We start from the raw sequence: 23,698 nt of genomic DNA on the forward strand, positions 1-23,698 counted from the left end.
TTAGGCTAAAGCTATTCTTAAGTTGTGCACCTGCACAAAAATGCCCTCTCTGCCAGAGCCATCAAGACAGCAGTTCAAGTTTTCATTTTTTAAAAGAAAAACTACTTCCACCTCATCTTTTTTTTTTTTTTTTTTTTTTAATGGCTGTTGATCTGCAGAATTGTTCCTCTCCTCTTTTATCCCTCATTTCTGGCTTAAACAGAAAATAGACTGGCATCGGGGGCTGATACTACTACAACAGTAGCCAGTAATCCCGTAAGACTGGTGTATGTGCTAGGAAAGTGATCTTCAAAGGTGTGGGGTTGTTTAGGATGTTGACAGGCTGTTAGTCTTACACTTTAAAAATATCTTTGAAATCAAGATTTTTCTGAAACCTTCCTTTATCTTTTAAAAGTGTGCAGGTACTTTTATATGCACTGTTACTCACTATGTTTCATAATGCGTGACTGGAAATGATTCTAAAATTAGCCATGGTATTTCTTAGCAGTTTTCAGCCTCCTCCCTGTGCTGGCTTCATGTTCATGGCTTCACTTACTGGAGGTAGGTGGAAGAACAGCATTGCCAAGATTAACTAGTATTTTTTTAAATCCTTTTCAATACAATTTTTAACTAATTCTTATGCAGTTTCTTAGAAAATACAAGATCTTAGTAGAAACACTGCAGAAAACTTGAATTAAACTAATGGGTTTCCAGTGTCGTACCTTTCTAGATTCTTTCCATTGGTCTGAGCCCACACTTTATCTGCCCAGCAGTTGTGCCACATTTAGTCAAAAGCTTTCAGATATTTTTATAGTTATAGCTGTGAGAGAGATTACCCAAACTGCATATTCAGACACAGGCTTTTCTTTTGAGACTGGCACTCCCTCATCAGGCTTTTCCAGAAAATTAGTGTGAAGTTATTTAAAGCAGTTGCCCTTCTCATGGAATGTGTTTTGGGGAAAAAAAAAAAAAAAAAAAAAAAATGAAGTGGGTCCTTGGAGTATATGCAAACTATCAATGAAACTGAAGGAGCCTTTAATTGGAAGCTTCAGGTTAACGAGGAACTACAGTTGAGCTTCAGCAAACGGGTGGGTGTCTGTAATTGTAATACAGTTGTAACCATGCTGAGAATAAATGGCAGTGGAAAAATCTCTGGCTGCATTTTTAGTATTCAATGTTAGGAGTTTATGAGAAAAGAATAAAAGATCAAGTATTTGTAGCTTTGCCTGGCAGCAGCTAAGAGAAGAACATCATTTATCTGCAAACGGAGCTTGGTAAAAATTACTCAGCACTTAGTAGCCTGAGGACAGAGCCTGCTAGCCAAGATGAAAACCAGCTGTGCCACTATACATTCTAAGGTGGGAGAGAGGCTGATTTTCCCTTTAATTACAGTTCCTGAGCCAGAAAGGGGAAAAAAGATATGAGCACATAGACTTTTCAATCTATATCACATTTCCTGTGGGTGTCAGAGGGAGACTGGAGAGTCTGACCTATAAGGTAACTTTTTAATTATCTGTATTTATGGATTCAGTCCCTGAGTACTGTATCCTGCATAAAATGGGGTGAGGAGGGATCTGCTTTCTTTTAGCAACTTCTACAACTTTTGTCCTTTCCTCCTTTTCCTGGTTTCTCTCCCTGACTTTGTATAGCTCCTCTTTTCTTTCCCTACAGCAGCAATCCCTAACCATCCAGAAGTATCCTGGATTTCCCAGTCTGCTGCTAATTAATCAATGAGTTTGGTTAGGCAGGTGTTTTAGATATAATTAGGCTGTAAAGTTAATAGCACAATGAAATAAGCATAGGCTGAGAAGTTCATAGGTCTGTTAGCTATTATTCAGGCTTTCTGCAGATGTACGGTATAACTTCCGTGAGTAATCTACTTAACGCAGCAGCCTAAGATCTTGTTTTAAATTATTATTTGTACCACGCTAGTACTTAGGAGCTTACTAGGGCAACAGAGGGTGGGGAAAAGCAAAAGTAAACAAATATCCTTGGCCTAGAGAGCTTATGAAGGACCTGATTCCAAGTCTTTTAAATATCAGTCTGTGCGTGGAGCTGTCTGGTAACAGTTTAACATGTGCATTTAATTCTGAAATAAGACTGCCATGATTCTGTTTAATTTAATCCACTCTGGATTAAATGAAACAGGAACAAGATGTATCTTCTTCTGGAATAAGTAGGACAAGCTCTATTTAGCCACAAGAGATTTCAAGCCCCTCTGGCAGGTTCTTTAATGGAATTCCTGTAATACACCACTGGTAAGCTCAGCTGTCCGCTCTTCATGGGAGAAGGCTGAGAATAGCTACAACCTTCGTTCCTTCCATAGCCATCCTCAAGAAAAATAAAATACAGTGAAGCTGGCTTACTGGTACAACTTATGTTGCAGTTGTCAGCCCTTAAAGTTGTTGTGATCTGCTCATCTTTTCTTTATGAGGTTAAGGAGAGAGCTCTGAGGTGACGAGAGAGAAACTGGAGCTGCCTGCCTGCCTGCCTGCGTGGGCGGTGGAAGACAGCACTGCATTGCACGTAGTTCACAGGTAGAAGGTGATGACGTTTGCAATCAGTTAGTCTAGAAACAGACTTTTCTGGAGTTGGTATGTTGGGGTCCCTGCCCCCTAAAAAGAGAAACCCACTTCTGTTTATTCAGAAATTGAGTACTTGAGAAATACCCTTAGCAGCAAAAAGCTACTGTAATGTCGTTGTAACTAACATGACTACATGGCAGGAGGACATCATTGGTAAGGATGTTATTGGCTGCAGTGCCGGGAGCACCACCACCCCAGCCCTGTTTCTTCCCTCTGCCTTTTCTGAAGGCCCTGTGGCCTGGAAGTGGAAAAGCTGGGGAACATTCATACAGTGCAGACAGCAACTGCACCAGAGACTGCTGGACAACACTCCCCAGCCGTCCTTCTAGACCTTACAGGCTCTATTCTGTAGATGTGCTTTTTGCTCCATCCTGTTCTACAGTTACTAGCTCTCTGTGTCTCCACTCTGCCAATCCTTTCTTGCCCAATCGACTTAATCAGTTACAAACCTAACGAGGCACTTCCTAAGAGCTCTGTAATCCTGCTAGTTCCCTGTCTACTCTTTCTTCTTCTGCCCTTGAAAGAGAAGGAAGGGGGTTCACACCTACCTTGTTAGGTCCTGAGTTACTCTCTGGAGGAGCCTACATTGGCTGTTCTTAGGAAAGTCAAATGGCAAAGCTTGAAGGACAGAAGCCCAGCTCGTGGGTTCGTACAGCACCTAACACAATAGGGCCCTGAGCAGAGCGCGCGCCTCAGTACCTCTTCAGTTTGTATGCGACAATGGACTCACAGAAAAGCAGATACAGGGAAGGAGTGCTTCTCCACAGAGGCAGTCCTGCAAAGTAAATACACCGTAAATGATGCAGAGCAGGCACAGTTTGCTTTTCTTTTCCTGAGAGCCATGTGAATTACACCACAGCCTGAAGCTGGAGCTAAGTGCTGTGAGTTGAAATCAGTTGTTGCTTGTTAAGAATTTTTTGTCTTTACCTACAGTTGTTAAGTTCTTCCACTCTTCTGCCTTTCCCCTGCCACACATGCACACAGAGGACATACAAATCCACACTTAAGCCCTTGAATTAAACTGTGGTGAGGAATGTCCACAGTTCCCCCTATTTCGCACTTTGGGGCCAGGGTCTTTTGGCATGACTGTTCCATTTGCGCCTGAGACTTCAGCTCTTTCCTGCCTTTGAAAGAGGGAGGGGGCATATCTGAACTTCATTTTAGTTTCTGTTCCTGTGTACATTATGTCAATATGTGACATACTTTGCCTCACACACCACGTATGACCCATTCTACTTCCCTGCACCCTCCTCCTCTTCCCATCATCTTTCTGCTTTATTTAAAAAGACTCAGATCATCCCGCTGCCAGCGGAGCGGGCTTCTCCTAGCACTCTGCCCCTTTGTTCACCCTGACATGCCAGCTTACAGACCTCCCAGCGCACAGTCGTAGAAGAAAGTCTTCCTCTTTGCTTGCCTAAACAGATTGTGAAGCTCAATTGAACGGAGTTTGGCTGTGGATCTGAGCAGATCCCTTTTTCTGTCCAGATACTTGTGGCTTTGTTGTGCTGGAGGGACTCCAGCATAACCGAGCCACTGGGCAGTGGACCTTGTCGGTGGGAGTATCTGCACGGTCCACGCTCTGGGCATGGACTGGAAGGCTTTGCTAGGAAGGGAGGAAAAAGTGTATTGCTGAAGAATACACTCTACAAAGTTCATGCCAGATTTGACAGGACAAAATTTAATGCAGGCTAAACTGGTGGAGTTTGGTTACTAAAGAAAACCAAGTAGTTAGCAAGGCTTAGACCACCTTTGTTAAAACACACTGCCATTGCCATTAAATCTTTGTCTAGACAAGGCCACGGGTATGGGGTGTGCTGCTGGGCCCTGCTCACTCTAAGCGTTAGGTTCAAAGTGATTGAGCAAACCACATCCTAATGCCCTGGCGCTGCGTGAAACTGGAATAACATTGGCGATATGAAAATAGTGTGTGAAAAGCCCAGACCTCCCACTGCACTATAGTAATTCCTTTCAACATTCGTTCTGCTGTCCAAGAAACTCACGTGAAATCTCTCCCCGGAGTCACTTTACTCCGCAGCACAGAGAGCAATTAGTTTTAATGGCATTAAATAGATCTCCTTATGATGCACAAGTTACACCGCGAAAGCAAACGCGCGGGGCTCGGGGCGATGGCGCGGGGCGGTGTGCGAGACAGACCACCTGCCTCGCGTACGCAGTTTTCACCCTGTCGCCCGCCCTTTATTTAGGCTGGTCGGGAAGCTATTGCTCGACTCCCTCCCTGTAGCAGTGGCGCGGGGGCTGAGCGGGGAAATTGTGGAAGGAAATTGGCTCCCTGAATGCCGCCGGGGGACGGGAGGCCGCCCTGCGTTCCAAGGAAGGAGACACCGACTCCCCAAGCGCCCGAGACCCATAAATCACAGGCAGCACGGCTCGTTTCCACACAGCAAAGGAGGTTCAGGCGCAGGGTCCGTCCTGCCCACCGCGCCGGAGGCACCGAGCGGCAGAAACGGAGGATGGGGCTGCCGGGGGGCACTGCCCGGCAGCTGCTGCGGGGCCTGGACCGCAGCGCAGGCAGGAGCGGCGGGGCTGACCCCAGCACAGGCTGCGCGCAGGGGTGGGCTGCGGCTCCCGCCGGCGGGAACTCGGTTGCTGCCACGATTCCCGAGGGGCTGGGGGTGCCGGCAGACGCGGGCCCAGGGCGGGCTCGCCGCCGCTACGGAGCGGGGGCGGCCTGAGCGGGGGAGACTCGCCCACAACCAAAATGGCCGCCGCCGCTTCGCGGGCCGCGCCCTCGCGCGAGAGGACCGCCCTCCCGCCCGTTTCTCTCGGACCCGCCCGCCGCCAGGGGGCGCGCAAGGCAGGTGGCGGCGCTCCGCCCGCCCGACTCGAGGGTGGGCCGCTGCCGGAAGCGCGAGTCGGCGGCCGCGCTGTGAGGGAGGGAGCGGCCGGCGGGGCCGAGGCGGCGGCACCCCCTCCCACCGCCTCCCCACCCCGGGCCGGCGGGGAGCAGGTGGGGAGGGGGCGTTCGGGGGGTAGGGGGGGAGGTAGCGGGGGGTGACAGGGGCCGATGGCGGAGGCAGGTAGTGGAAGGTGGCAGGGGCTAATGGCGGAGGCGGTTGATGAGGGGCTGGCGAGGCTGGGGCGGGTGTGGAGGCGGTGAACGGGGACGGCCGGGGCTCCCCGGCGGTGCCCTGCGGGACGCGGCATGGCGGCCGGGGCTGCGGGGCCGGGGCGCGGGCACTCTGCCCCCCGCCTGGGCCGGCCGGGTCGGCTGCTCGGGCTGCAGCCGGTGCCTCCGGCCTCGCTCAGGACGGGTCCTGCCGGCCGGCTCGGAAGAGGGTGACGATGCCCGCCCCTCCCTGCGGGTGTTGGTAACTCGCAGTAGGGTATGCGGCCGGGGCAAAAGCTCGGTTTTCGGGGGGGGGGGGGGGGGGGAGGCAAATGCCGCCTTGGTGACTGTAGTTGTTTTGAGTGCGCTGTAGGCAGCGGCGTTGTTCCCGGCAGCTGGTTTTACGCTGGTGTCCCTCGGGGAACCCTCCGCGTTAAAGTGCGTGCTCTTTCCCCGTGCCCGGTGCCCAGGGCTGAACCGTCCTTCAGAAGGCGCAGTAAAACCACGCTTCCTTTCCCAGAGAGGCCGTTGCCTATTGATCCCCCTCCTGCCTGCGCAAGGTGCCCGCTGGACGTTTGCAGTTGCCGTGTTGGGAAACCTCTGGCTTTGGGAGCAAAGCTCCCATCACCTCTGACAGCGGCTTCCAGGAGGCTCTGCTGGCAGGGGAGTCGGCGGGCAGGGCAAGTGGAAAGCTGTGAACCGCCTCGCTCTCAGCTGTGGAGTGACAGGGCTTAGTGTGTGTGTGTGTCAGGTGGATACCTCATATAACGGGTGTTATCACTCCAGAAAGAAGCTAAATTGAAATTCCAACTCTTAACACTGTTTATGGTAGCAAACCCAAATCGTTCTTAACTACCGGTCCCTCTGTCTTTCGCTGCTGGGCTCCTTTCCATCTCAGGGTGCACTGTGTGTTACATCTAGTGTTTGTGTTTACGGTTTATTGAAAATAAGACATTAAAGGGTTCTAATGCGGGTAATACTCTCAACCCACAAACCATATGTGGTCCTTATGCAGTGTAGTTGTGTGACTGACAGTTTATTTTAGCATCAGAAGAATTCTTCCACGGTCTTTGGCCACACCCAGGCATATATCTTCGCAAATGCTTTTACTTGCTGGAGTTTCAGTAGCCAACATGTTTTGAAGTGCTGTGAAAAAGAAAAGAAACCAAGCGATAGTTTTGCGGAGCTGACGCGTTCCTGAAAAGTGTGGCTTGTGATTCCGCCGGCTGCTTTTGCTGCTTGGTTGTTGGAAGCTGCTCGCTTGAAGGTGCTTGGTGTTTGATACTGAGAGTTGCTGGGCTCTTCCTGAGAGGCAGTTACCTGGAGTGGGGGATGCTTGTTTGGAGCTGGTTGTCGTACAGTGGCACTTGAGTAGATCGCAGTTATTTGAATTACTCTGATGTTACAGTATTTCTGAACTGTGGGTGTCTCTGCAGCCAAATTTGTAACTGGTGAATATGTCTATATGTGTTTGGAAGAACGTGAGGCACTAGGTCAGTTCAGATACTTTGAGCTGTCCTGTGCAAAATCTGACTGAGAAATAATTAAAGCAGTGCTAGCAACCAAAGCAAAGCTGAAAAGAGCGCAGATAAAAGCACTCAGCTGTGCCCAGGAGGAGCAGCCAGTGTGGTTGCACACACAGGTGTGGAAGGTTAACCTGGGGTGAGCCAGAGCAGAGCTCCCAGGGACTGGCTGGAGAGGAAGCCCTTCACCTTGGGGCAGTGTGAATCCTTTTGTGCCAAAGAGTTCACAAGAAAGTCACTTTTAGAAATGTGTGTAACTGCTGCATTGTATTTCCTTTTCACCTGCTAGCCCCTCTGTGTGGTGCTGGGAAGCTGCAGTTTAGATTTCTATAGCTTTCTCTTCCTTTAATGTGACCTTTATGAAATAAATCGGTACTGAAACGGTGCAGAGCCATCCCTGACACTAGAGGGGAGAGAACGAGAGGAAGTTGCGTGTTCTGTAGTTAATTCAGCTTTAGATTTTAGGTGGATCAGGACACAGAAGCTCAATTTAAAAAAAAAAAAACCAAAAACAAACACCTACAATTTCAGGCTGTAGTGGTTGTATAATCTGGAGGGTTAAGGTCTGTTCACATCAAACAGTTAAGAGCAGTAATGTGTTCTGGTTCCCATATATAATGTGTTCGTAGGGTTCATTCCTCCCAGCAAGAAGCACATCTAGAGTGGTAACTACCTGTTTGTTACAGAAGTTAGCTAACAAAGGTAATTAAGTGATGCGTGAGCAAGTATTTGTATGAAGTCTATTAAAAAGGGAGCATTCTGCTCCTTCCCAGTGCTTTTGTTGACTAGTGGGTTGTGCAATTGGCATATTTACATTTAGTAAAAACATCAGATGATAACGTGTTTAAATATAGGACACTTTGGGGAAAGGGGGGGGCAATCATTTATATAATTAATTCTTAACTGAAGCAGTGAAGAGAAGCCAGGAAACCCTAACAGACCAGCACTCTCTCCAAAAGGCCCCCAGCACTGCTGACCTTGGAGCTTCTGGAGGGGCTTGAATTAGAGAAGTGGGAGAGGGGCCGGAGCAGCAGCTTTGCTGGAACAGCTCTACTGGGGAGCTGAGAGACTCACGCGTTGTTGCCTTCCTGAAGTCTCGGGTCATGGCTTGAAACAACCACCATAAAGTGATTCTCCAGTTGCAAAAAATGCTTGGGGGTGGGCAATGCTTTTTCCCCACTTTTCCTGACAAATGAGGTTTTGCTCTCTCCTTCTCTTATTACTAAAGATTGTTTGCTAACTTCTGTATACAGACCAGTATTTGGGGTCTCGCCCGTAGCCTGTGATCACAAGCCTGATTACAGAGCATATGCTCGGTCAGTGTTTTCTAAAAGAGCCTCTGTAATCAGCGTGTTTGTTTTACCAGTTTTGTATGTGAGGAAGCAGCATAAAAATCTGTGTCAGCCTCTTCCTGAAAGAGGCTGTGGGAAGAAGGAAGGGTTGGCAGGCAGATGGAATATTTGTCAGATGGAGAGAAGGTAATCCAGGGGTGAAAAGCATGCCACTAGAGGAGGTTACCTGACTATAGCTTCACTGAAATCCTCTGTGGCTTGGAGAATTGAGGAATGCCTGCTTTTAGGAAGGCCGAGGGCTCCTTGTGCCCTAAGGTGGTGACAATCATGGTTCCTAACTGCTGACGGTGCTTAATCTGAATTAAACCTCTGGAGTAGGTGTCTGCATGACTGCGGGTATTGGTGGAACCTGGTTTTGGTGGATCCTTGGTTTGGTAGCCAGTTCAAGGACTAGTTGTGGACGCTGTACTGTCTGTTCATCTGTGTGTCAGAGCTGGTGATGTCTGGTGGTGATGCTGATACAGATGCCAGCGCAGTCCTAGCTCCACAGCTAGAGAGCTGCTTGCTTGTTGATCTGAACCCTTTTGTGGACATCTGATTTCCTTCACAAAATAAACAATGGGGATTTTATTCTTGTCCTTAAACTGAAGGAGAGGATACTGACAGGAGGAGGTTCTTCATGGCTGTTTCATGCTTTGCAGAAAATGATCTGAAGGTGAGCTGGACGGTGCCCGCCGGAACTAAATCTGTCTGAAAAAAGTCTTCCTCCACCCAAAGGCCTGTTTGTCGTCAAAAGGGAACCTCTACAACGGCCGAACTCTGCAAGTGATGGGCTCGGAGAACAGCGCTTTAAAGAGCTACGCACTAGAAGAGCCACCGTTCGCACTGCCAACTGGACACACAATTTATCCGGCTGTGCTGCAAGATGGCAAACTTGCTTCGGTCTTTGTGTACAAGCGAGAGAATGAAGATAAGGTTAATAAAGCTGCCAAGGTACTGTAGAGAGCGTGCCTGGGACAGACTTGTCAGAGCTGTCCCTCCTTTTTCTTGGAGGGGTGGAAATCAGTTAATGAGGGTCAAACCCTTTGGGGAGTAAGGGCAGGAGAAAAGGTCAAAGTTGACCCTGGCTGCAAACAGCTGCTGTGCAGGGGGGGAAAGGGGATCTGCAGCTGTGAAGCTCATCGTACACTGCACGATGCGAGCAGTGGCGGGAAGCGATGTTTAGATAGCAATACCTGCATTATGTTGCAGAGTACTGGTCTCTTCCTGCGGATATAAGTCAGAGGGTCTTTCTTGGGTGGATCCTACCCAAAATACTGTCTTTATTCTGTGTAAGACTTTGTATCTAGATGTATTATAAAAAGTTCTGTAATAAGTGAGTGAGTGTGCTGAGTGCTTGCTGAGGAGCAGGTAGGGGCTGTCTAAGTGCAAGCAGAAAACATGGCTAAAAGTACAAGGCTAAGCTTTGCAGCCAAAAGAGACGCCTTGGATGAGATTTAACAGATGTCTTTGTTTCTGGAAGCACCTGAAAACCTTGCGCCACCCTTGCCTTCTGCGCTTCCTCTCTTGTACTGTGGAAGCAAATGGAATCCACCTGGTTACAGAACGTGTGAAGCCTTTGGAGATGGTCCTGGAGATGCTCTCTTCTGCAGAAATCTGCGCAGGGATCTACGACGTGTTGCTGGCGCTCATCTTCCTCCATGACAGGGTGGGTACTGCCTGCAGCAGTCATCAGGCTTTGGTGGGAGCCAGATGAAACATGACAGGAGAGTGTTGTATCTGGGCTTGCCTGGATGACTGTCTCATTCCTGGTTCCTCACAAAAAGACAAACACACCCTGCAGTTCTTTGAGGCTGAAACTGCTAAAATCATTGGCTGCTTTGTAGGAGGAAGGGTGACTGAAAATGCTGTGGGTTTTGGAAGTAAGGGAGCAGTTGTCAATTCACGAATTGAGATCTGCTTGCAGTGCTTCTTACTTTAGTGAAACGGGATTGCTCAGCCTTCATGATGGCATTCATTTACATGTTGCCACATGGCAAGAGATTGGTGTCAGCGCTCTTGTGTTTTGGCACTGTGTGTTTGTCCAGGACTGCAGTTAAATCTCAGCTCAGACTGTAGCTTTTGGGCTTTGTGTTCATAGTTGGAAGTCTTCTCTGGATTTACAGTTGCATTGCAAGGGCTGTGACAATTGGAGCTTTGTTTACTCTAAAACCCCAGCCCTTCTGCCTGATACCTGCTAGTCACCTATAAAATCCCAAAGGACCTTTAGAATTGTGTGCTTTTTGGCAGCTTCTCCTCAGCTCCTCGCAGCACGTAATTAGTGCTGATTAAGATTTTACATCTTTATCTATCCCCAAGTCTGTTATCCCTTTTTTTTTTTTTTTTTTTTATGTTTTAGGGAAACCTAACGCATAACAATGTCTGTTTATCATCTGTGTTTGTAAGTGAGGATGGGCACTGGAAGCTGGGAGGAATGGAAACAGTCTGTAACTTCAACGAAGCCACCCCAGAGGTAAGAGCCAAGCAAAGTGCACCCTCTGATGCCTGGGAGAGGGCTCCTGGCCTGCTGAAGCTGGCTATCTATGGAAGTGAAGGCCCAAGTCCTTCCAGTTATCTGAATTTACTATTAAGCGTGTTGGCTCACTTCCAGTTCTGACCTGAATCTTTGTTCTAGGGACACCGTAACTATAAACTACAACATCTACACAAACAGAAACTAATTCCTCATTAGCCAAAAAGCAGCTACTTTTCTAAGGGAGGCTGCTGGCTGCAGGGTAGGCTAAGACTGGGGAGAGCGAGAAATCTTCGCTCCTCTGCACTGATTTAACAAACTGAAAAAAAAAGCTTTAGTGTGAAGCAGGAAGATCCAGGTTGAGAGGAATCAATAAGGAAAATTATTTAAATGACTCCTTAGGTTTTGCTGCTGGCATCTTCGTTGCTTGTTACTGGTCTTAGCGCAAAAATGCCTGGTTTGATTTCTGCTGCGTGCTGTGCAGAGTCATTGCTGCAGCCTGGCACTGTGTCGTAAATGTATATTGCCTTTTCTCCCAGAGGATCCAGAAATCCTTAACAAACTGTATTGAATGTCCCTGGCGTGTATCACCTTTCAGCAGTGATCAGGCAGACACGCAACTGGTGTGCATGGTGGTGCACAACAATGCAAAGAGCATGGCTGTAAAACCTCACTGCTAAAGCTCATGAAATCCTTTCCCCGTTCAGATGGATCATGCGGGACGGTAGGACTGAGGACTAAAGGGATGAGTTGGCCGTGATGCCCTGAAGTTGCTTTCTGTCAGCTTGGTGCTTCACACCTGGTCCATTTGTGCTTCCCCTCTGGGCAGAGCAAAGCACAGCCTGCCCTCGGTGTGAGCTGAAGGGGCAGGGGCAGACCTCCTGCCACACGCTGAGCCCTGGCCTGCGGGGAGACCCTACCTCTGCTGTTTGGCACAGATAAGCAATTGAGGCAGCTCATGTCTCCCCTCTTCTCCTTCCAGTTCCTCTGTCATGTCAAGTCGGTACGAGACCAGTCGTGCATCCCTTGTGAGGAGATGGTGAGTAACATCGCTCGCTGGAGAAACTTCTTGCTGGCAACAAATAAAAGTGCAATGTTCGGGAAATAGTTTTCATTCACATGTTTTATTTTCTTATGCTTCAATGGGAGGAAGTGGTTATTGGATAATATCTGAGGTTTACTCACTTCCTTTATTCCCCCTTCTGTCCCATCCCTGATTTGGGAATGATGTTGGGCACAGGGAAGTGAAATTCTGAATGAGGAGTGATGGGACAGCAGGTTCTCATAATATTTTTCAAATACTTTGCGTTGCAGCTTTAATGCTTCTAAATCACCAAAGCTTTGCAAAAATTACAGAGTAGTTGCTGAGAATGCCCAGATCACTGTGGTCACATGGTTGTGTAGCTCTCCTAACAGCCTGTTTTTTCACTTGTTAGTCACCTCCTATCCATTAAGCATCCTACAAGTTGCTTATGCTAAAAGAGCGCTCTTTCTCTAATTATCAGCTGTTTCCATAGAAATGCTGAAAGGTGTTGACCTGCAATTGCTGTGTGCATTCATCAGGGAATCATTTCATCGTGATGTAGTTGCTCCTTTGGGTTATAAATTCCCCCATGGAGGTTTTTTAAGCATAATATTCTACTTGTAGGATACTCAGTGGAGCTTTGGTGCTATAAAAAAAATTGGAGAGTGTATATGGCGGGGGGCGGGAATAGAAACTCATGGAAACTACCAAGTATTTCATAAACTCCTGCTTTACTGATCTTTTGGCGTTTATTTTCAGTCTGCAGATTTCAAAATTCTGCCCAACAGCTATGGGCACGCGAGGGATGCCTACGCGTTTGGAACAATGGTTGAAAATCTCCTGACAGTCCTAAATGATCAGGGTAAAGAACGACACGAGTTTATTCTGCTATCGACAGGCCTCTGTAGCTTATTCCTTGCGCGTGTCGAGCTATTTGCCTTTTGTTGCAGCTGGCAGATTTGCTACAGGTTCAGTGGCCATTGTTGTTCTTTGTGTTTGCTAAGTTAAAATGCAGACCTCGGCTTCTCCTGTATTCCCCTTTTGCTGCATTTGAACATGGTCAGATGTGGCTGCAGGTCACCAGCCCGTGTAACATGAGCACTCCCAAACCTGCTCTGCAGCAGTCAGAGGTTCGCTTGCTCCTGCCCCACCAGCTGCCTTCCTCAAGGGTTATGGACATGGGCGCATGGATGTTGTGTACCACAGCTGAGCGGGGGCTGCTGCCTTCTGGCAGAGGGGGAGCAGGAAGCTTCCTGGGAGGACAGTAGCACTCCTTGGTGCCCCAATAGCCAAGCAGCTTAGGAAGAGAAATGGAAATGCTATTTTCCCTTTTAGGGTCAGATATGAGCAAGTTTGCTATCAAATAGAGCTAAAAATAAGTTTTTGGGAGGGTGGAGGACTCCTGAACATCGCTTGTGCAGTGTTGAGAGAGAAATCTAACTGTAGGTGCTCTGGATTTCAGTTTCAGCAGATATTCTCTCCAGCTTTCAGCAAACCTTGCACTGTACACTGCTGAATCCAGATCCAAAGTGTCGTCCACCACTGTCCAGCTTAGTGTCTCACGAGTTCTTCAGGTAAGGAAAGGGATATCCTGCCTCTCTTGGTATGTCTTGGTACTGCTTATTTCTGTGTTGCAAATGTGTTGATTTTGTGAAGGTGTGTTACTTATCAGATGGGAAGTGCAGACTTAATCCCTACCTCTTAGAGGGATCTTTGACAAAAGCTTCTTAAATTAAGAAAGCATTATCAGCCTTCCAAATGAGGTGCTGCACTAGCAGTGGTGACAGAAGCGTGCCCCTTAGTCACACATAGTCAGTTGGACCTCCCCAAGCTTGTGGGAAGTGGTGGGAAATGCTCTAGAAAATACAGTCATTAGTGATACCACTGGAGCAAAGCAGGCTCTGAGATAATCCACAAAGAGCTGTGTCTGCTGTCACCTGAGTGCTTCTCTGGGTGGTGGCATTAGTGAAAGGTGGCACTTGGTTCTCCTTGTTGCCCTGGTAAGGTGGTCAGAGGTGTCTGATGCTGTGTTGCCCCAGGTCTCCACGTGAACTGCTGACTTCAAAGTGCAGCACTGTGGAGATGCAGCTTTCGGGTAACTGGTCACATCTCTGTGCTGGCGTTCTTGGCCCACCGGCTTTTGACTCGTATCCCTCTGTCTAGTTCTCTCTGATAAATGAAAGATGGGGATTTGCAATCTCTTAGTTGTGGGTGGTTTAAGCATCAATAAGGATCACACTTTACAGCCTACATTTTTGTGCTTAGGAATGATTTTCTGGAAGTTGTGAATTTTCTGAAGACCTTAACACTAAAGTCTGAGGAGGAAAAAACTGAATTTTTCAAGTAAGTGAAGGAACTATGATCTGGAAGCTTCTTATTTCAGAAATACTTCTGACGAATGGGATTGTGGGGGGACCTGGGAAGGCTAGTGGCTGGAGAGGTAGTTCCTCAGGTGGCAGATTTTGATTGCTTTGGTCCAACATTGTTTGCTCTGTAATATTTTGGGTACTCCAGCCAAAGTAATGAAAGCATCAAAGAGGAAGCTCTGCACTCCCTCCTTTCCCAATTTCTTGTGAATGGTTTGGTGTTTGGGAGGAGCGGTACCTGCTGGGCTCTGTATCATTCTGATACTTGCCAGCCTCCGGAGTGGCGCTGTGCACAGCCGTATGGACAGCAGTGGTTTTACCTGCTAGACCAATTGCTGTTGCTGGAGAATCAGTCAAACTGGACTGTAGTGACAAACATCGCTTAAGGGCTGCTTTTCTGAATTGCATCTGCTTGCTAGCAGCTGGGTTGAACTCCTGCAGGGCCAAGAACAGAAGCTTTCCCAGGAGTACAGGAATATGAAAAGGAAAGAATGTTTCCATTGCTCATGTTCTAATTGAGTTATTGCACTTTGTGGGGCATAATGTTGATGTTACTAGCAGAAGTTAAATTATTCAGGTTCTCTTCCACCCACTTTAGCAGCAGTGTCCCATCTCCCACCGCACCACGGCTAACCAGGAATCATTTGGAAAGCCCATTCATGTGCTGTAGTGTTGCAGTAGAGGAGGGAGTGTGGCCTAACAGCTTGTCTACTCAAGCTCTGTTGAACAGCTCCTCACTGGAGCTGTCCTGGGGTCCTGTTGCTTTACACGAAGGCTATCTGCCCGGTTTCAAAATGCTCTAAAATATCAGAGCCCTTCTTTTAATGTGCTGGAGAAAAAGAATCTTTCCCTTGCCTTGTTCTTAGAAGTAGCTTTATTTTAGATGCAACTTTGCTAAAAAGGGAAATCTAGCTCCAGGCACCTCTTGAGGCTGCAATTTTTTTTCCATTTAGGCAGATCTTGTAAACTGCTAATAAGAGAGATTTCAGTAAGACAAGTTGTGTGAATTAACCTTGTGGTTGCTAGCCCTGTCGGGGTAAAGCTGTTGTCTGTAGTGGTTGTCTCTGCTGCAGTAGTGCAGCATCTGCAGGAAATCCTATTGTCATGGTCCTGAAGAAGTTTTCTGTAAGGGAAGCTTCCATGTAGTCATGGCATCTGGGCCTGAAAAAGGGAGAAGCTGAATTTTTCTTTCTTCTTCCATATAAAAGAGCCTGGATGTTCCTACAGAGCTATTTTTCCTGCCTGTTTTATACTTCTGTCATCACCATCAGTGGTAACACTAGTTTGATTTCACTAGTTTGAGACTAAGTGGAGGAAATAAGAGGAGGGAGGGGATCTTAGCAGGAGCATTCAGAATGGTTCCCACTGTCTCTAACAGCAGTGTTTACTGAGGGAGGGAGTGAATACTTTTCTTAAAGATATGGCAGTGTTGCCCCTTTTATGAGGCAGAGGGGCTTTCACAGCATGTGCACTATTGCTCTTAGTCTCCTCCAAGCCTAGAGAAAAGCAGTAATTATTACTGATATTTTAAAAATTAAAATCCTACAAGGAAGAGCAGTTGCACAAAACCAAACTCTGTGACTTAAATAAATAAATCCAGCCCATACCCTGGCCACCTCTAAAATGTATTAGATAGAAGTGGTTTCAAAATGGGATTCCCTTTTTGCAAGGGAAAATTCCCCTGTGTGGTGGGTACAACAGCCTTTTCTCAAGCAGTAGGAAAATTCTTGCCATGCACCAGGGTGTGGGTTGAGAGGACAAATCTCTTCTGCAGTTTTAACGCCATAGCACTTCATGGGAGATACCAGCCCTGAGGCGGTTTGATGCCACAGCAGTGGGCAGCTTCTCAGAGGGGGAAGTCTTCATGTGCCAGCTGAAGGTGCGGTGGTGCTTCTGGATGTGCTCGTGACAGCCTGTGATCCGGGTGTGGGGTTTTACAGGATGTGTCTCTGGCTCCTGTTTTGTGTTACCCTTGCCTGAAAGCCTCAGGCAGGAGCAGAGCCTTGTCCTTCTAGGTTAGAGTGCACACAGGGTGAGAGGCTGTGATGGGATGCTGTCTCTAGGAGATGAGGCAGACACAAAAAGAGGGGAAAGCGATATTAAGGGAAACAGTCATAAATGCATGGAAGGCTGTCTTGATACTAATCTCTCTCTCCTGGAACGCAGATTCCTGCTGGACAGGGTGGCTGGCTTGTCAGAGGAGCTGATAGCATCACGGCTGGTGCCTCTTCTACTCAATCAGCTCGTGTTTGCAGAACCTGTAGCTGTCAAGAGTTTTCTTCCTCATCTGCTGGGTCCAAAGAAAGGTGCCCTTTCAATACTTTCTCTCTTCGCAATTATTACTGACAAGTTTGGAATTAATTCAGAGTGGTCATTCCATTGAATCAAGGGAATAGTGGTGTTTAACCAGAACAAATACTGTAACATACAGAACCGGAAAGGACAGTTATGTGTGCTTCCCCGTTTGCAGTACTTTTCCACTGCTCTGCTGATACTGGGAGGAGAATTAGGAATTGCCTGGGCTCTTTCCCAGGTTTACGTGTCACCCCAGCCTCCCACCCCGGCTTTCCCAGTGGCTCACTGCGTATGTCCCCTTCTTGCCTTTCCCCTGCCCTGCCTCCCTATTTTTTCTTCTGCCACTGCACTCATTCTCCTGTAAGGGTGCTCAGTCTCTTCTCCTTTCCTCTGCAAGAGGTGTTCAGCATGTCTTGCTGGATCCCCAACTATCTCTGTCTCTGCTGTTTGCCTCCCATCTCTTTAAAGTTTTTCCTAAATAGCCACTGGTGTTTCAGCCAAATAATACCTGTCTTGTGACTGTTTGGCCTTCAGTGTTCAAGAGCCATTGCTGTTAAGCAACAGCCACTGGCACTGCTGCCTCTCCTCCCTCCCATCTCTGATGTCCCAGGCAAGCTGTGTTGGCAGCTGACAAAGAATCAGACCTGGCAGTGGGGTGACACTGTAGATCTCAGCTGTGATGGTTTCTCAGCGAGTAGATTTTGGCTGGGCTGTCCCTTGTTGAAGCAGCCTTTTCCCATCTTCACCTCTCTTCCCTAGAGCAAACTGGAGAAAGCCAGACCAGCTGCCTCCTGTCGCCAGCCTTGTTCCAAACGCATGTCATTCCTGTGCTGCTGAAGCTATTTGAGGTTCACGAGGAGCACGTTCGAATGGTGTTGCTGTCTCACATTCATGCCTATGCAGAACTGTTCTCTCGGGAGGAGTTGAAAAACATCATATTGCCACAGGTTAAGGACAGCAATACGCAGTATTTCCTAGCATATGCGATTTCTACTGCTTGGGTTGGTTGTTAGCTCAAAGTTAGAATCTCATAGTGCTGGCCACAAACAGTTTGCAACCTCCTTCTATACAAGCCCTAAGCCTTACACCCCATCCCGATCTGGAGTACTAGTTTTGTTCCAATGTCCTCTGTCACGCGCACCATTTGTGCCAATACCTGTCGGCCTTGACTGGCAGCCTCCCAACAAGAGTCCGTGTTTCTGTTTCACACCACAGCTGTCAAGATTGGAGGAGTGATCTGTCTGAGCTCAGGGTGCCTTGGCGTTAGGGTCCAGTGCTCGCCAGGCACTGGGATCAGCCACTCTCTTTAGCTTGTAACACAAAGCGGAAGGCTGATTTTTATGCTACAGAATAATGTCCAGTATCTACTGAGAGCTGTGGGAGATCGTAGGAATGAAATGTGCTGCAAATATAACATTTAAAGGGGAAAGAAGTGAAAAAGCAGAATTTTCTGTTCTTGGTAATGTTGTTACGTTCTTGGTGTAGGTATTGCTGGGCCTTCGAGATACCAGTGACTCTATTGTTGCGATAACACTGCACAGCTTAGCAGTTCTCGTCTCCCTGCTTGGACCTGAAGTAGTTGTAGGTGGAGAAAGAACGAAGATTTTCAAAAGCTCTGCGCCAAGCTTCATGAAAACTGCTGATCTCTCCCCTGAAGGTAAATGATATGGTCAGAGTGCTCTCGGGATTCTTGCCCATTCTGTCCAAGCAACATAGGCAGAATTTCTTGGATGATTAATCTGTTGCTGTTGACAGGTTAATTGAAAAAAAGCTAATTTGCAGCTAAACTTCAATTCTAAATTAGGTACTGTTTGCAGATACAGAATTGATATCAGAAGAAGAGTTATGTGAAAGTATTTTAAATGTAGGAAATATATGGAAAAAAACCTTAAATCTCTTCTTCCTTTAAGAATCTCTGTAAGTAAAGGAGATTTGTTAAGTGTGTGTGTTTGTCTTTGGTGGAAAAACCATATTGCCCTTCTAAAGGACTTGGGTACTTATCCAGATAGTTGTTTAATATTCCCTCTGTCCTTCACGTTTTTAAAAATAGTACATCTCATCCTCTTCCCCCAATTTCTATTCATAGATTGGAAAAGGAATACGAACTTCCCTATTTTCTCAGCTCTCAGGAGGCTTTTCAGCTAATCCAAATGAAGACAGTAGTCCCTGCACCTGCTAGATAACTTGGAACCAAGTGTACCAAGAGAAAGCTTTTTGGGATATTGAAACTAAGAATGCTTATAACTGGAGGGAAGAATCAGCATTTGTTCTACTTTAGACACATAGATATCAAAGGAAATGCATGACAGAGCTCAATTTAAGTATAAATGTTTTCTTCCTGATGGTGTGTGTACCGACAGCTACCACCCTTTATTAAAATCTGTGGATGGCTCGTTGCATTATTTTTCTTTACATTATTGATTTAGTAGACTATAGTAAATAAACCCCTTTGGATTGCATGCTAAAACCAGGTTTATTTTTCAGAAGATATTTAAAATTAGACCTGATTTAACTATTGACAAACAACAAAAAAAAACCCCTTTGTCCTCAACAGTGTGATGACCTGCAAAAACCAGTACTAGAGGCTGAACATGTGAGGCTTAATAAGCTGTTTGCTTAAGCCCCTAAAAGGATGTACCTTTTATCAAGGGCACTTTGGGGAGGGGGTGGGTTCTGTGTGTTAGTTGCAGTCCTTTCCTGTGCCGCAGGCCCTGTGTCTCTGGCTGTGCTGGTAACCCCTAGCCTAGGCAGGCACAGCAGGCAGTGGAAGCAGATGCAGCCCTGGCCCAAGCCATGCTGTTTGTTCTGGGGTGGTGGCAACAGGGCCTCACATAGCTGAAGCCAGTGCTGGTGAATCACTGCCACAACTCCCAAAAATGAAGTGGAACTAGGTGCTTGCTAAGCTATCATCCATCACTGGCCCAGGGAAACAAACCTGCCTTGTGCAGCTTCAAAGCGTGGCCTTGACTGCCAACCACCCCACCTCACCTCGGGTGTGGTACAAGGGAGGCTGTCATACAGCCTTCAGGGTAGAGACTCTTGTTCCTGTAAGCTGGTTTGCTCATGTCCAAGCATAAAAGAGGGTTTGTGTAGTTGCATGAGTTTGCTTACGCTTTGAATTGTGACTATCAGTGAGTGCTGTGCTTTTGTGTGAGAGGCAGGTAAACAGGGGATTTGTGACGCCATGCAGTACAGAAGCTGGGGTTTTGGATCCAGCCAGGTGGCAGACAGCATTTTTTAAGCATCTGTGCTGATCATAATCAGTTTGTTCATTGTGTATTTCTTGAAAGAACATATCAGCAGAAACTGACCATTTACAGTTGCCCAAACTTTGTACTGGCAAGAGCTGCAGATGGCAGCAACAGAGTATTGTGTTATATACAGCTCAAGAGGTGCAGCTGTTGGAGTGCTGCACCAGTCTTCATTCAGTACTGCTTGTCAGTGTTGTAAATAAGACCATTGCAATGCTGCAGGCAGTTTCAGCTAAGACTGACAATACACCTTGTGGACCTGGTGTCCTTCCTTTTCTTTTATCGCTGCAGGCTCCCCCAGTCATGTTGCAAGCAATCAGAGAAATCAAACCTGTCGGCCCTTGAAGAACAATTCTAGTGTGTTCCCCATCGCTGGAAATGTACCTGTCAAGAAGCTTTCCGTGCAACTAGACAATCCACTGGCTTTAAAGACAGGTAAAACTTAGCCCTAGCTCTTCCTTTTTTAGAAATCAAGTGTTCTACAAATGAAGTGTTGCTTGAAAAGATGTTCATTTTCCCCAAGTGCTGATCTGAAAGATTCAGTGAACCAAGGAAGGTAACAGTGAAGGAAGGAGAGTGTTGACCCTTGACTTCCTAGGGAATAATTATTTGGGAATCATGATATACACAGACTGCTGGCTGGCTGGCCTTGAATTTCTGTTTCCTTACAGCAGGTTCTCTGCTGTGCTTTTTCACCCCTCCCACAGCTTGGCCGATACACTGGATTTATAGGTCAGCTCATTCTCTGGCCTCAGAAGTGGACTCAGTTTACTTTCATTGCCTTTTTTCAGTCACCTATTGCTTATCAGCAGTCAGCTTTTATTGCCCCAGGGCTTTGAGATGAATACCCCTCCATTGCAAGCAGGAAGGTGGCCGTGCTTTCTAATACAAGAGGAGCTTAGCACTGAAGCATCTTTCAGTCAGCATTACTGGCTTATTTCCATGCCAGGTGCCACCTGTGATGTCAAGGAGGTTTAGGCACAACTCTGTCTCTACACTTGCTCTCTTGCAATGAGTATGTAACACCTTTGTCTTCTATAGGTGAGCATGACACTCAGTCCCCCCTGAATGGAATGCCTGGAAGCATTAATATGCTAGGGAGCAGCAGGAGCTCTTTGACTACCTCTGAAAAGCCAGCAGAGGAGTGGCCAGACTGGAGTGAGCCAGAGGAGACAGAGACTGAGAAAACTGTGAACATTCAAATTCAGCTCCGAGAGCCGCGGGGCAACGTGAGACCTTATTTTGCTGAACGTGATGTAGATGAGAAGCCTTGGGATGACTTTGAGCCCAGCAGTCCTAGTCCTGAACTGTCCTCAGGAAACTGCCTCACTGTGACACAGGCTGATGCAGTTGAAATGCCAAGGCCTCTGCCAGGTACCCATCCACTGAGCAAAGAATTCAAAAGCCTCAGACTGAGTCCCCCCACAAAGTCCTGCCCTGGGAACAGCTGGAGCAATGACAAGTGGGATGACCGGGAACAACTAGGAGAAACTGTGCTGCCAAAAATGACCTTTCAGGAAAGGTTGAAGTCTTCATCGGAGTCTGGCCTAGGAGAAGAATTCACGATCAAAGTGAAGAGGAAACCCACGCAAGACCCTGAGCTGGACTGGTTTGCTGACATGATCCCAGACATTAAACCTTCTTCAGCTATCTTGATTTTACCTGAAGCGAGGACAGAAGCGATTGTTCCCAGTCACTCTGGTGTAGTATCCAGCAGAGAAGGTGCCTCCCAGAATGTGCTGTTTTCGTCCAAATTTGCAGCAGCTGATCTTATTGAGGTAAGAAGCTATAGGCAGTGGGGTTTAAATGACTGCACACTTGAGAGGATCCTAAAAGCATGTACATAGCACAACACACTGTTGTAGCACCAGCTGGCTCCTTAATAGGATGATGGATAACCTGAGGAAGTATCAGCAGCATACAACTGTACAGTTGAGTCTTTACCTGTGAATACAAGATGCTGAGCCCTGAATGATGCATCTTACCAGGCACCAGGTAATTCAGTGGGCTGTTACTACAGGAGCAAGAGAGCTGTGTTAAGAAACAGTGAGGGAGTGGAATTAACTTGTACACTACTAAAGGCACTGACTAAGGATATTTAACTCTAGCTTTTAATGTGTGCTGCTGTATCCTGGATGCAAGGACCCTACACTACATTAGGGAGAGTCTTGGTTTGTTGGACAGGTAAAACAAGGCTGGATCCTGTCTGCTGAACAGGCATGGCTTCATGCACAAACTGAAGGGGGCTTTTAAGCACAGAGGATGCTCAGGACTCAGTGTTGCTCCTGGCTCTTCTGGGAAAACCTAATAGCATTGTAAATAACAGATCAGGAAACCAGAACCCTGGATTGTAGAGTAAAGCTTTTTGGGTGCTTTGTTTTCATGAAAGAATAGCTGAGACGTTTCTCCATTTCAGATGAACCAGAGGGGTTATAAAACTGCCTTTTTAAGTAAGCAGGTAAATCCCTCTAGCCCCATCACAGAGACTCCAGAGACTGCTTCTGTTTCCTAGGAGGGGAGGCAGCACTCCCAACACTGCCCCCTGAACACATAACTCCATTAGGGAATAGGTGTTGATTTCAAGTTGTTTTGCTAATTCAGTCTCAAGAGAGCTACCACAGGGGTAGCAGGTAGCATGGGGAGAGGAGCCTTGGATGTAAACTGAAGTTGTTTATGATGTTTGAAAATGGCACGCTGTTGTGATATCAACCCCATTTGGGGAGGGATTCACGTGCTGTAGTGCAGTCAGTGCTGTGGAGTAGTAGAAGAGCTGTGTCAGTGTATGGATGAGATCAAACTCATGGTGTTAGAATAGAGCAGGACAACAGCTCTTTCCTAGGGGGAAAGAAATCATCTAGTTTATTGCATCCTGTTCTTAATGGAAAGTGGTTTTGGTACAACCAGTTCTTGCTTCAAATTTAGGAAAAAAAGGACTCTTGGTTTACTCTTGTCTTTAAGGTAAAGACCTTTTAACTACAAAAGGAAACAAGATAGCTGCAAATACTGGCACTTCATTTTTGAATTGTCAAATTCGGCATTCTGGATGAATGTCTTTCTTGCTCTGCCATTGCAAGCTGCACAGGCTACTGCCTGGCTCCTGTGGCTGTGCTAAGTACAGAAGTACAGTACACATGCCTTAATGTTGGTAATTTTACGTGATTCTAGGCTGAAGCTGCAGGCTGGGGTGAAGAAGAGGAGTTGAACTGGGAAGATGATACTAACTGGTAATGGGACTGAAAGAGACAAAGGCAATTTATGGTGTGTTGGATTCTGTAAGAGAAGTCGCTGCTTCCCCAATACAATGGATAAGTACCTCAGCACTGCTTTTGCCAGAAGGCAGGCACTTGCTGCAGCAGCCAGCAAGATCCCGTGGGGCCTGATCTCTTGCAATGGATGCTCCTTTCCAGTCTGTGCCAAAAACTGCAGGGGTGAGGCCTGCACTCAAGCAATATGCCCAGCCGTGGTGCGTGCCACTGCTACCGGAAAGAGGAATGGCGTGATGGGTGTGTTGGTGCTGATGTGCTACTGGAGGCCAAGAGCGGTGTAAGCGATTGTTCCAGAACTCATCCCTGCTCTGAAAAACTGATGACAATAAATGAAAGTCACACTGAGTTCCTTGGTTAATGTGCCTTTTTCTTTTTTTTTTTCTTTTTTTCAGAAAAGTAAAGCTTTTAGAAATGGCTCCTTTTAATTTTTAGCTAAGAGATGATTTTAAGATGAATGTACAGTTTACTCAACTTATTTATTTCTGTTTATATAGTTCTGTCAGTGGATAGCACAAGAGATGCTAGGAACCATGCAATG

At 47.0% G+C, this 23,698-nt stretch overlaps 1 protein-coding gene across 3 annotated transcripts; it reads left to right on the plus strand.

The window, feature by feature from the left end:
- Nucleotides 1–4,965: 4,965 nt before the first annotated feature.
- Nucleotides 4,966–23,505, plus strand: SCYL3 (SCY1 like pseudokinase 3). 3 transcript variants are annotated; one of them, XM_041127598.1, is made up of 14 exons: nt 4,966–4,987; nt 9,148–9,439; nt 9,969–10,154; nt 10,845–10,958; nt 11,941–11,997; nt 12,742–12,844; nt 13,445–13,556; nt 14,248–14,325; nt 16,515–16,654; nt 17,403–17,590; nt 18,129–18,300; nt 20,186–20,329; nt 20,936–21,672; nt 23,060–23,505. In XM_041127598.1, the coding sequence occupies exons 2-14, from the start codon at nt 9,275–9,277 to the stop codon at nt 23,120–23,122; spliced, it is 2,259 nt and encodes a 752-aa protein (XP_040983532.1). In that variant the 5' UTR covers nt 4,966–4,987; nt 9,148–9,274; the 3' UTR covers nt 23,123–23,505. The 3 variants fall into 3 exon arrangements, with proteins under 3 accessions (XP_040983532.1, XP_040983533.1, XP_029887843.1); XM_041127599.1 differs by lacking the exon at nt 4,966–4,987 and adding an exon at nt 5,121–5,136; XM_030031983.2 differs by lacking the exon at nt 4,966–4,987 and adding an exon at nt 5,404–5,532.
- The last annotated feature ends 193 nt before the right edge of the window (nt 23,506–23,698 follow it).

This window comes from Aquila chrysaetos, chromosome 12 (assembly GCF_900496995.4).
Source record: "Aquila chrysaetos chrysaetos chromosome 12, bAquChr1.4, whole genome shotgun sequence".
NCBI classification, from domain to species: domain Eukaryota; kingdom Metazoa; phylum Chordata; class Aves; order Accipitriformes; family Accipitridae; genus Aquila; species Aquila chrysaetos.